At 38.0% G+C, this 13,406-nt stretch overlaps 1 protein-coding gene across 2 annotated transcripts in view; it reads right to left on the bottom strand.

Annotated features, from left to right (window-relative positions):
- DOCK1 (dedicator of cytokinesis 1) overlaps positions 1 to 13,406 on the bottom strand; it is a 318,523-nt gene that overhangs the window by 250,160 nt on the left and 54,957 nt on the right. For both annotated transcript variants that reach the window (XM_069864186.1, XM_069864187.1), the window contains exons 19-22: positions 7,665 to 7,762; positions 4,050 to 4,139; positions 3,492 to 3,592; positions 1,642 to 1,776 (exon numbers count right to left, since the gene is read on the bottom strand). In XM_069864186.1, coding sequence (XP_069720287.1) covers positions 1,642 to 1,776; positions 3,492 to 3,592; positions 4,050 to 4,139; positions 7,665 to 7,762 — 424 coding nt within the window. The remainder of the gene's footprint in view (positions 1 to 1,641; positions 1,777 to 3,491; positions 3,593 to 4,049; positions 4,140 to 7,664; positions 7,763 to 13,406) is intronic.

Raw genomic sequence — 13,406 nt, 5'->3', positions numbered from 1 at the left:
TCTGTCCACTACCACATTACTAAAGTTATAAATATGTAATATATTTAATAAAAGATTCTGCTTACTCATTGTGGTTTCTCAGTAAATCACCCACAATATTTCAGAACACTGTTACACTTCTGCATTATAATCGCTTCAAATCACACACTCAGGCAGGATTTAAGCCTTACAGCAGAACAAAGCGTAGTGTCATTCAGCTTTCAGTAGCTTCGCTGATTAATCCCTTGTCATTGAGATCTGTCTCTTCCCAACTGCAAATGAGTAGTTAGCAGGAAGAAATCTAATGGCCAATACTAGAGGGTCATATTGTCTGTAAATCTAATCTGCAGCAAGAGATGATTATTTTTTTCTGGTTTAAAGTGATTTGTAGGACGTGCAACAGTTTAAGTGACATTCAGCATTTTATGAATCTCACAGCAGGACTCCGACAGTAATAAATTACAATCTCCAAATTAGGGAAAGGTTGGTGGAGTCGGTAACTTCAGAGCTCTACATAAATCCCTTGTAATAAGGTTGTTACCATCACTAACAAGTGGCAAAGGGCTGACGCTAAACGAAGACAAATACATCATCATATTGTTTTGTAACTTTTTTATTATTTTTGTGTATAAAGCACTCTACTGACTTTCAAATTAACTTAGAATAATTATTTATGTTTGACTTCATGGATGGATGGCCACTGCAGACAGCACCAGTGAGTCTCAGTGCTATTCAACATGCAGGAGGTCAAGGGGGGAGCAGAAAACAGCCCCCAGCAGACCTCTGCCACGCCAGCAGGCACAGAAGCTTTTACAGAAACTCAGACAATTCTCCCATCAAAAAAACTACAGCTCTTGAGATTTCTGCAGCCCTTCTTTCTCTCCACTTTCCTGCCTCACTCACTGAAACCTATTGAGACTGCAGAGCCCTACAAACAGCAACCGATCTCCGACAGCTTCATTCTGCTCTGACAGCTATGGAGGGTAGGCAGCTCCAAGCTCCTGGGGGGTCAACTCCAACAAGACTTGATTTTCTTTTATGAGGCAGTGGTTCAAAATAGGGACATCTCATACTCTCTTCCCCCTTGCTGTTCATCTGTTCTGACTCTCTTCCCTCTCCACGTTTGGCCTATGAATAAAGCCCTCTGCAAATCACAGCTTCTGCCCGAGCCCTGCAAGTACCACCCAAGGACAAACATCATGCTCCCCATCCAGAAAATCTGTCCCTTTGCTTTAGTGCAAGATTTTCATTACTTCAGTCTTCCCAGATCTTCACAGCCATCTGACAGAAGCCAACAGCAAAGCCCAGGCCGGGATGAGGGACAGGGCAGTATGGCTACTCAGTACCTTCAACCTTTCAGTCACAGGACGAGATGGTTATTCGCAAAAGCTTCCCAAACAGTGGCTAGCTTAATTTGTTCAGAGACTGAAACACATCATTATTTTAGCAGTGCCCTGTGACTTAAAATATACATCTCCGTCAAGGAAATCTGGCATGCTCCTAGCTACAGTTGTCTCCTGAAAGAACTTCTAACAGCTTAAGAGATATTTGTAAAACAATGCAACTTTGAGCAACTGTAGTCTGTGGTGTTATCATTTTGATGCTTTTTGAATGATATTATCGATGGGAATCACAGGAGGTTTTAGCATTCACCATACTTACTGATTGAACAATATCCTGGATCGGACTATGAACTTGAAGATGTACTCCAAAGCTTTCATAGCTTTGAAGAGTTGATCACTGATACCACACTTCTCAGCATTATCCACATAAGTTTTCAAAACTTTAGTCAGTTTTCTGTTTAAATACAAACAGGCATATAAGTTACAAGTATGCTCGCAGAGAAGAATTACAGCTATGAAAGGTGTAAAGAAAAATCATATGCTTAAGTAGTGCACACTAAGTCAATAAGTTAATTATCTAACTAATAAACTCATTGAGTTCTTGGTTTTGCTGGTAAGTAGCTGTAACCTACTCTTGAGAAAGAAGAAAAAACATGGACCGTAACACAATTCATCATACAGCCAATACAGCAAATCTCGCTAAGACTTATTTTCTCCTGGATATTCAGATTTATATTACGATGCAACTACTAGTAATAATCAAAATAATTAAATGAATAGAAACACATTTGTAGAATTAAACACAAAAAGGGAATTTCTTCGTTAAACAAGGCATCCCCTTTACAAATGTTTCATGCGAATTTGGGGCTAGAATTTTTGAAACTTATTTCTCAAAATGTACGTAACACTAGTTGGAAATTCTTTTATTCCACATTTTAAAGTCTATCAAACTTGAAAGCGAAATAATTTTGAAAATAATTTCAACTGCTTTCCTTTCAATGAATATAAAACCACGATTTTAATGCAACTACAAGGAATTACATGTTAAATCATCCTAGCTATGCTGTGTGTTTCAACATTCACACTAAAAGTAAAAAGTACATTATATACCACTAAGAAAATAACATTGAATAGAGAGATTTCTTGATATACAGACATTTATTTGAAGAGGAGTAAACTGCTTAAGAAATTCAAGCAACCACAGATAATTTCGATGCAACTTCTTTTACATAAAGAAATTTGTGGAATAAAAGGCAGGGACAAGGAGGGATCTGTCATGCCCATGAGCACAAGTCAAGGTAGAATTCAGCTCTTCCAGCATTCTCAACCTTAAAGCTGCTTCTGCCCCCCTGTATTTAAGGAAGGGAAGGATGTTTTCCATGCCTGCCAGTCAAAGGGCCACCTCCAGCTCTTGTGAATAAAACCAGATGCTGGAGGATGCTTCATCCTTTACCCACTTCACATGAAGGCTGAAACAGTGGCCACAACTCAGTGAAGGGATCGTAATACCAAAGTTGCATCTAAAGGCCTAACTCTCCTTCACTGCTTTAAATCAATTCTTGCTCAGACATTTTCTGGTCACATAGCAATGACTGTATAACAGCAGCAAAGCGCACAGCAGGTTTTCCAGTTTGGATTTATTTTCCACTGCAGAGATATTCGTTATACATTTTTCCTCTAACATCAATAGACTGAAGCAGCAGCAAAGATCCTAAGCATCAATATTAAGACAGCAATAGTAACAGACTTATTTTTTTTGTCATTCACAGTTTCCTCTACAAAGTGACAGTAACACAGATAATTCAGGGCAGAACATCAATTTAATGCACCAAACAACATATATTTGAAGCATCCTATACAGAAATGATTTCTTTCTCAAGTATGACTGAGAAGTGCTTATGCATATTTTCCTTACAAAACAACTCTTGATATCAAATCACTCCCTCCTGTAATACACCAAAATCAACATTTCCTCCTAGCAAATGATCAAATGTTTTACTACTGGTATTTCACAAGAGAAAGACATACTATCTCCAGCCTTTAAGAACCTCCCCTCCTCCCAAGCTCTATGGGCAAATTCTCAATTAACCCACACAACCAAGTAATTGAATAATGTTATCTGAAAAAAATATTCAAGACATATTAGGAAGAGTAAATTTGAAACTTTACGTGTAGGCTAACGTAGCACTGAAATGCTTCTTAATGTAGGTTTCCAAGACAGGATTAAAATGTTGAAATTTTCTGTCAGCAATCAGTCCAATGATAAATACCTGAAAAAAACCATCATAATTATTGCATTAGACTCCCCCCCTAAAAATTCTTACCTTTATTTTCAGATAAATCACATTAACAACATAAAAACCACAGACTTTGGCTTTTGATTATCCTCCCAAGATATTCATATTGTCCTTTCCTGTGAAAATCTCCTGTTCACTACAGTTTTCTGTTCTCAGTAGAAACTTCCTGTTTCTGTCCTAAATTGTGCTGTTAATCCACTAAAATGACTAGACTTGATTACTTCCATCTCTTCTTGGAGGATAACATGATGTAACCCAGCTCTCTTTTGATCAAGCCCAACTGAAACTTCAAATAAATCTTTAAATTAAACAATACATAACAGCTAAGATTTTTTTTTAATTAGGAAACTTCATTCTAGCACTTACACCATATTTGTTTTATTCATCATTACAGTATCTACAGTTTAGTCCATCCACAAGACAAACTTACCAAAGCATCAAACACTAATGTGTCAAATGTCTCACTCTCAGAGTTCTCCATCATTATGTTAAAAAGTGCATCCAATGTATCTTGAAGAAACTACAAATAAACACAAAAATCATCAGATTTTACAAGAAAAATGAAATTCAGATTTCATACAGGCTTCTACAGACATATTTACGAAGTAAAGACATTTTAAAAGTTAGCCAAGTAATAGGAAAATACAGCATTTTTGTTTTCAGCAAATCATTATTTAGTTAAGTTGATTACCTTTAGATCCACATCACTCAAACAGAAAAAATAAGTCAGAAATCACACTTGGAACATCTGAACATGGAGTTTAATCTATCATAGTCAAGGAACAATGTCTTTTAAAATTCAGTTTCAGCATACAGTCAACAGGATCATGCAGTTTCTGAAAACTGATATTTTGGAGCACAAACCACACAAGCAACTGAGTCTCATGCCAAACAAATTAGGTCATCCTCAATAGTTTTGAGCTGAGCAACAAGTAGTGCACAGTGTATCACTTTTCATGACTATGTAAGCTCAGATCCACAAATTCAAATGAAAGCATACATGCAGGCATGGGAAACAGAGCACACCTTCTGCCCCAACCCAAAACCTACACGCCTGTACCACTGCAACAGAGGAAGAGCCTTCACTAGCCAGCTGGCTGGACACCCTGATCTGTACAACATGAAAGTTAAGAGCAGATTAGTGTCAGGGAATTCAGGTTAAGCAGAGGGATAAAAGCTGTTTTACACATTTATATTACAGCATTTCTTCCCAGGGACAGCAAGTAATCCATGACCAGTGATATTCATCAACACGCTCAGTTTTATGAGCATGGGATTCTGTGTCTGGGCACTTTCTTCTACCAGGTGACAAAAAAAACACAGGCTTCTCCAAAGCAGAATGAGGATGGATCATGGCCTCAATTTGTAATCATTCTGGTTGAGAAAGAAGGGCTTCAACATGGATTGTCCCAGCATGCCTATCTCAATGAATTAAAATGGGTGTTGTAGATGAGACAAGGTATAGCTGGGGATGAATGTCTGAACAAGCAGAAGGCAAATGATTCCTGAAACTGCAGCTACGAAGAAATATTATATACACGGTGGCAGTGACAGAAACAGCCCAACTCCCACCTTCCTCCTTTAAAAATATTTATCTAGGCAATAAGTCTCCTAGATTGTACATCTACTGCACTATCTACTAAATCTAGAGTTAAATCTCAGGAATTAACCTCCACTTAGCAGCTCACTAAACACTGATGAATGCCAAATCTTCCTCAAAACAAGGGAACATGGAGCCACAGTTCATGCTACTAATATCTGAAGATGAAAAAACAGAAAAGTCAAAATGCTTACAAACTGATTTTAGACTGAAGTTTTGGGGGAGATTCTATTCATAATTTCTCTACAGTATTAGGGGGCGGAAAGAAAATTATAGCCTTCTCAAAGTCCCATGTGTTCTATTAAATACACATGCAAATAAAGTGCATTTAGCCAGCAGCTAGCAGGAAGAGTAAAGCACAGTTTTGAGCTTTGACAAAAGTTTCTGTCTTGATTTGAAGAGTAGTACTCTTGGATGCCAAACACTCCTTAGCCAAATCCCTTGAAAACCAGAAGAAAGTTAGAAGGCCATGTCATGACTAATCAAGTCTTCATTTCATCTTGAGGCAACATACCAAGGCATCACAGAGTGACTGAGGTTGGAAGGGACCTCTGGAGGTCATCTGGTCCAACACCCCTGCTCAACCAGGAAATTTAAATCATATGAAGCAATCTGATGGCAATATTTTAATTGATTCTACTATAACACAGCGAAGTATTACATAGCTATGGTGTTCAATTTTTAGATCTTACTCAGAAAAGAACTTAATTCCATCTGTGTCATATATTGACTTTCATTAGTAGAGTTCAAGTTTTAAATCTGTTCCCAAGGACTTCCTGTAATAGCAGGAAGGATACAGGGCAGATGCTTTTGTTGCATAAAGTGGCAGGAAAACATTTCTCAGGTAGGGAGGCAGTTTGAATAATTTCTAGACTGTTAGTTTAGATTCTCATATCCTACAGACTCTATGCACAAGAAGAGTCAGAGCCTCTGTTAAAGGGAGATAACATTTACAGTTTCCATACACTATTGAAACAGTCTGTCACAGAATGAGTATCTCAGCTGATCTCTACTTAGTGATAAATGAATACCAGTTGGCAGAGGTATTTTACTGGAGTTCTTAAACAGAAACAGTTTAATAGAAAATTTGAATAGGTCTTATCACATCTGTACTACTTCTAATAAACAGAGGCTGTACCACGTATCGTTTAAGAACACGAAGGGCAAAAAGAGCTGAAAGAACAGAAGAGTTACAAACTAGATATTACAAACGTGCAACACAGCAGTCTACATTTCAAGTTCTCAATACTTCTGTAACGGATGGATAACGTAAACACTGATCTTCTAAAAAAAGAGTAAGAAAGGTAAAGAGAGCAATATTAAACATTCACTCTCCTATGCTATGCATAAGTCAAGTTCTGCTCAGAGCCACACGCAACAGGGAGAAGGGAGTATGATTTCATACAAGTCCTGGAACAATGCAGGGAAGGGTGAGTGTGCACCAGCTGGAGAACTCACTCCAATATTGCTTTTACTCAAACCTTGTTTGTATTGAATTCTGGTGTTTCTAAAATCACCAAGATCCATCACACAAAATACACTCTCCAATGACATTTGGAGAAGAGGGAAAAACACAAATGATAGAACTATGACAATGCTTGGTAGAAGTGATTATCAGTGTCACGTTTTTACCTATAAAATGATCATAACAAAAAAGCAGCAGGTAGAACCTTCCTGAAAAACAAATCATGTGAGATACTATTTTCACCCTACTCAATAAAGGAAAATACCAGCAGTCTCAGATGTTTTACATTACTTTACGATGAGGCATTCCTTATGCTTCTGTTAACCAAATTAAAATCCACTGAAGTAAGGAAACAACATTACAGGCCCTTAAGGGTCATCTGTCCCTACTACATTACATCTTTTGACACTCTCTTAGATTTGATTTATTGCAACACATTCAATAAAGTCCCAGCTTACAGTTTTCCACAGCTAAATCTGTCTTTATGTAGGTCTCTACAATCACTCAGTGGCCTTGGCAAGTGTAAATAACTTGGCTCAGCTAAATATTTTCAAGAGGAATAATTTTTTGAAAAATATATCAGCAGTGCACAGTAGGATTGTGTTCCATATCCATATATTAAAAATACATTTAATATCACCACGTAGGAATTCCAAGATGTTCTAATCTTGTAAAGAAAACCACTCTTTGCCTTTACACAACTGGATATAAAAATTCACTGGAGTGATAAAAAAACAACTTAGATTTTCAGAAATTTGCATTTTACGTGTGTTTTACTAGTACTCAACATCTGAAATGTTCTTTGAGGGCACGGAGAAGGGCATTAGCATCCTAAAGGCTGAGAGACACCTCGTTACAATTTGATGTGAAAGTACACGTTGCGGAGGCAGGGAACAAAGCAAAGGACACGAATACCTCTATTACAGGATTCTGCGAAATTATGATTCCAAGCTTATTTTTAAGGAAATTTAACTTGTTACCTTAACCACTTCACCGCCATCAACCTTCATCAGCTGCTTCAAATTCTGCTGTAAGAGGTTTGTGTTAGATCGCCATTTCAGAAGTCCCAAGAGATCAACTAGGAATAAGAAAAAATCATGCCAGATATTTACTCTCATTCATACTCCATAACTATGTTCAGGACAAATAAGTCTACTTTCTTAGGTTAGCCATTTTCACTGGACAACAAAATATTTCTAGCAAGCCTCTGACACTGCAGAAATCTAGTACAATACTTCTATCGTAAAAGTAATCTGAAGGGCTTTCAAAAAACAGCTTGCTTTTGAAATACCAGCATTAAAATCTAGGCCAAGAAAGTCCAATCCCTCAGTTTTAATTTGCCGTACATAACAGTTGTGTGTTTAGAAAAAAGAAGCCAAAATGAAATTACTCAGCCACCAACACAGTCCTATCTACAGGGCCGTGACTCTTCCAGCATTAATGTTTCTAGTTTCTTTGCTCTCACTGAATAAACTGAAAAGAAAATAAGGCACAATTCAAGACAAACAGTTGCAAACTAAGCTTATTCAGTGGAACACAGTCTGCTTAATAACTCATAACGCCCAAATTGCTTGGTTGCTTCCAAGCAATTTGGACAGCAAGGGTACAGATCAGATCAAAAAACAAATCAAATGCAAATCATCTCCCCCAATTCTACAACCCACCATTAAGATCGCATCACTTCAGCATTCACTGGTAAATATGGGAATACAGAAGGCAAGCCCTCTCTTTTCTTAGCTGTAAAGAGCCACAACACCATTTTTCAGTTTCCTTTAAGGAAAATTTCCCACAAGGAACTCAACTGGGGTTCCCCTGTGAATAAACATGCTAGCAAATACTGGCAACCACCCTGGAGCACCAGGACCCACCCTAGCCCCAGAATTGTCCACCAGCCCCAAGCCCCATGGTCATCCTGCCTTAGCCAAACTAGCATCAGAGCAAAATTCGTCTCCGCCCCATTAAAGGTCAGTTTTCAGCACAAAAGTTATCTGTGAGTCATCCCCAATAGACACCCCCGAAAGAGAGACAAACAGAAGATTTTTAAAGACTGTCTATCTTCAGTTCAACCTCTGGATTACTACTGCACATTACCCACCTCCCATTATGGTTAACATTATGTGATTTGTGCCCAGTGTAACTCTTAAACAATAAGGACAGGCGGCTTCTCTTAAGTAATGTCCCCTCACACCTTTTATTCCAACTTTCAAAGCAACCAACAGAACGTTTACCAAGGCACACACCTCCAGAGTATTTTCTGGAAACTACATGCAGAGACCCAGAGCAGCTGCTATACCTTCCCCAAAATCTTTCAGTCCAAGTAATAAATGGAATTACTTCAAGTGGAATGGGCTGCAGTTCTCCTTGGGATAGATTCCCCTCCGAGCAGCACTCAAACCAGGACTTCTTATCCTCATTTTGGGAGTATAAGTAAAGAGCGCATTACCACATTAAAGCTTTGAACAATCCAAGCCCTCCATTTTCATTTTTTTTTAATATATCCTATAAGAAAGGTGCAGGCTGAAACCAAAGTCTTAGAGGCTCAACATTAACAGATAAATGGCTTCTGGAAGAAAACTACAGATGCCTCTGTGAGCTATCAGAAGTGTTTCATGAACGTGTTTATATCAGTTTTCCTGCGCTGAACTTGGTTTCAGTTTGATTTCTAAAAAGGCATCAGCTTGACAAAAGAAATGATGCGAACAAAAGCCATCCCACACACTGCTTCTGAATGGCATTGTGCATTGCCCCAAGAAAAAAAGTCACATGATCTTTTAGCACGATGACACAGCAAATGATAAATGAATATACATACGCAAACAGAAAACATCAATGCAGTCCAACCACCAGAAAGAGAAAAATAAGTTCCAGTGTGCATTAAAAATGTGCATTCAACTCTGTTACTGCAAGCATTAACCCCAGTCGGTCAGTTAATCCAACTCTTTTAACAGGTTTAGCTGTAAAATAATACAGTAAGCAAAATAGGGTAAGAATGCAAAACAGTATTTTAGCCTATAGTAAATAGTAATACTGAAGTCAGCCTAGGTCAAGTGAAATTTATGTGATCAGAAGATATCAGAGGAAGACAGTGCAAGAATTTTCAATTGCAAAGGGTTTCAACAAGTATTTGCCCTGCCAACTTAGCCAGCAACAACTTTACTTTATTTAAGTAAATGTAATTTATGATTATACTGACTACACAAGATTTTCTATTACATTGTGTTTAGCAGTTGGAAGCAAATGGCCCAACTTCCTGGTTCTATACCTGACTTGCATGTATGCAAAGGTTTCCCTACAGAGATACCCAAACATTTCTCAAAGCCCAGTCACTGAACTCAATTTAGACAATATTTCCACTCTAATTAAATTTCTGTGTGTTCTTTGAAATAGTCTTCCCTCTTGGCTTTAAGCATTTCATTTTACACTCTTTATGACTTATTTTAATTCTTTATTTACATCTTCATTTTTATGCCACTGTAACAATCCATCATATCATGTATTCTTTAAAATGAAAATAAATACCAATTGTGCTGAATGACTATGTAATACTCCTCAACTCCTTGCTGAAAGCCTAGTCCCCTCAGTTCCTCAAAATCTTCACTCCAATCACTAACAGCCACTATTATCTAGAAGTGTGAGTCCTTCAGACAGAAAAGAAAACATAGAAATAACCTTAAATAAACCATACAGACACCCCGGATGCTTCAACAACAGCAAACACACAGGCAGGATAACAGACAGCTCTCTGGCTACTGGTAATCAGAAAAATTTTCCGACAAGCTCATTAATACAATTTCAGTTCTATTCCCACCACTCTGATAGTAAAAGGACACTCATTTTCGCAGTCCTACAAGAAGCATCAGTAAGATTTACTATCCACAGGCAGTCTTCACATAGAGGGAACATCACTTTTGATGCCATTTTCCCCCCTCCTTATGTATTTCCCGATATTCTCCAGCTTCCAAGTTGATGGAAAAGAAGATTCAAACCACCACGAGTGCCTTGCTATGTGGAAAAAAACAAGACTGCAGTTTGTCACAGTCTACTCAGGAAGACAAAGTCAGTGCACAGCCCTGACTTGGACATGACATCAGGAAGAGATTCAAGACAGATCTTGCTATCTATCTACCCTAAGAGCAGAAGATCCAGCATTTCCCACTCCAGAAAGATCTACTGAAATGTTATCAACTGCAAGTAGATATCCCATAACATATGGGATCAAATTTCCCACTTCTGACCTGAAGAAAGCCCAGACAAAACCAAAGAAAATCAATAAAAGCCAAAATCAAACTTGGGGTGTCTCCTGACACATTCAGTGGTCCACGAACAGTAGCAAACTAAGTGTCAGGTATCAGAATCAAGCACCTCCTAGAGAAGGTGGGGTCCCGGTACCATATTGCCTGTTAAAACATCAGATGCCAAGAGCACTGTCAGCTGTGACTTCGACATGTGTATGTCTATAGTTGGATGCAGTCTCACATCAATTTTTAAATTCCAGAGTCTGAATACAGAAGGCCTATTTCATCAAGTGCATTTATGTGTAATGTTTACATCAAAGTGTTTCTTCATCCCATAAAGGATCTACTTGTTACAGGAAGTTTGGAGAGCAGAATAAAGGCACGCCCTGCCATAACCCTGTGCATACGGGAGTATGAACTTATTCTTCTGCCTCAGATGGCAAATGAGGAGAAGCTGGACAAGAGGTAAAGTGATGATGAATAGCGACTTCTGATGCCTCCGAGAGCTAATCTTCTCACTGATTCCTGAGGAGACTGGAGTTTTTTCAGCTTGTTTACAGATGGTCCCTCTTCTTTGGCTATGGCTATTCTGCTACCGGAAAGGAGGTGGTAGTGAGGTGGGTGCTGGTCTCTTAAGTGTAGGATGAGAGGAAATAGCCTCAAGTTGTGCCAGGGGAGGTTTAGATATTCTTTTAGAAAAAAAATTGTTATCAAAAAAGTGGCCAAGCATTGGAACAGTCTGCCCAGAAGCCATGGAGTCACTATCCTTTAAGGTGTTCAAAAAGTGTGGAGACGTGGCACTTCAGGACATGGTTTAGTAGCCGTGATGGTGTTGTGCTGGCATTTGGACTGGATGATCTTTGAGGTCTTTCCCAATCTTAATGACTATGATTCTACTATTCTAAATCACTAACAGCTGCTCTATTAACTAAGTAGACAGTTCATACTATCAATTTCTCTCAAAGAACATAGCTGAAGTCTTACCAGTTACCACGTTTGCTATTTTTGGAGACTTTTCAGACATCAATTACTAACAGAAAAGCAACACTAATAACTTATAGTTCACAGAACTTCCGTCAAGAGAGCGTTCAAAGTGCTTACATAAAAAAAAATAGTCTTCTACATCAAACACGATGCAGAAAGAGCCATCTGATTTATTTTCAGTAATTCTGAAACTATGTTAATAAGTCTTAAAGCCAATTCTAAGATACTTACAGAAGGTGAAAAAAAAGAATTAGTATAGATGACCAAATAGAAAAAATTATGTTTTGGCTCAACATTTTGGAAAATTAAAATCATGGGTTTCTACTTCCTACATTTTAAGGAAGTTAAAGAAAGAATATTAACCAACAACTTTACAGCAGTTAAAATCATCTTCAGAAACTATAATCTGAACAGCATTTCCAATTTTTATATGAAAAATGATGATACTTGAGGGAGTAATTTAATGATGAAATTTTTTTGCTTCTTTTCTATATTTCTTAAGGGTACATGGTGATCTTATTGAATAACATCAAAATACTTGGTAGAAAAAGAAAAGTCTCTGGCAACTTTGAGTAAAAGTTTCACAGACAACATAATTAACAGTAACATTAAGCAAAGATCAAAAGTTCAAAGCAAATTATATGTAAATTAAGCATGAAACAATGTTCATTCTTAATTTTACTAATACTTATATGAAAGCAATGTCAATATATTGACCACTACAAAATACTTGTAACTACTAACAAGCACTAGGAAAGATTGAGGGGAAAAAAAAGACTAATCCTATCACAAATAAAAAGCAGCTCAATTCTACATGCTGTTTTCTGTGTCCAATAGAGCCCCAAAACCACTCTGTTACTGTGGAGCTATGATAATGCAAAATAATTTACGAATTTTTTTGCTAAACACCCTCTTAGGCTGCAAGACTGCCAGACTGCAGTGAATCTGATGTGCTCTGAATATGAAATACCTACGATGTGCTACAGAAGAGATGCCACAGAAAAATCCTGTGGTAAAACAGAGTTGACTGCTAAGTCATACCAGAGTAGTAAGTTGCCCGCTGGACAGAGGAGAACTCACTAAGTGACAGTCCAGCTATTATTCCCACCCACCCCCTGTCCCAAATTCTCATCATCCACAACTTCAACTCCCAATAGATCTATCCGAACCAAGCCCTCCCTTCTCATGAGTCAAGAGGGAACGATCCCTCTTCCCTGGCATGACTCACTCACATCTCAATGACCCACCCACACTCCCGAGTCTACTCCTGGTGCAGAGAAAAGAACAAGAGACCGCTCCATAGCAACGAAGCAGAAAAATTACAGAGAGGGTACAGTCTGGAAATGTGAAATACTTGCTTTTGTTGGCTGCCATCGACTCTACTTTCCATAGCCTTTGGATGCAGTCAGCCAGCTGACAAATCCACATGAAAAATGTATATAAGGCAAGTTTTAAAAAGAATAAAATATACCAACTCCATTTCTGGTACTCTGTTCATGTGAA

This window comes from Phaenicophaeus curvirostris, chromosome 9, assembly GCF_032191515.1.
Source record: "Phaenicophaeus curvirostris isolate KB17595 chromosome 9, BPBGC_Pcur_1.0, whole genome shotgun sequence".
Taxonomy (NCBI): domain Eukaryota; kingdom Metazoa; phylum Chordata; class Aves; order Cuculiformes; family Cuculidae; genus Phaenicophaeus; species Phaenicophaeus curvirostris.
Note: the sequence above shows the minus strand (reverse complement) of the source record. Positions and strands in the feature narration are given on the sequence as shown.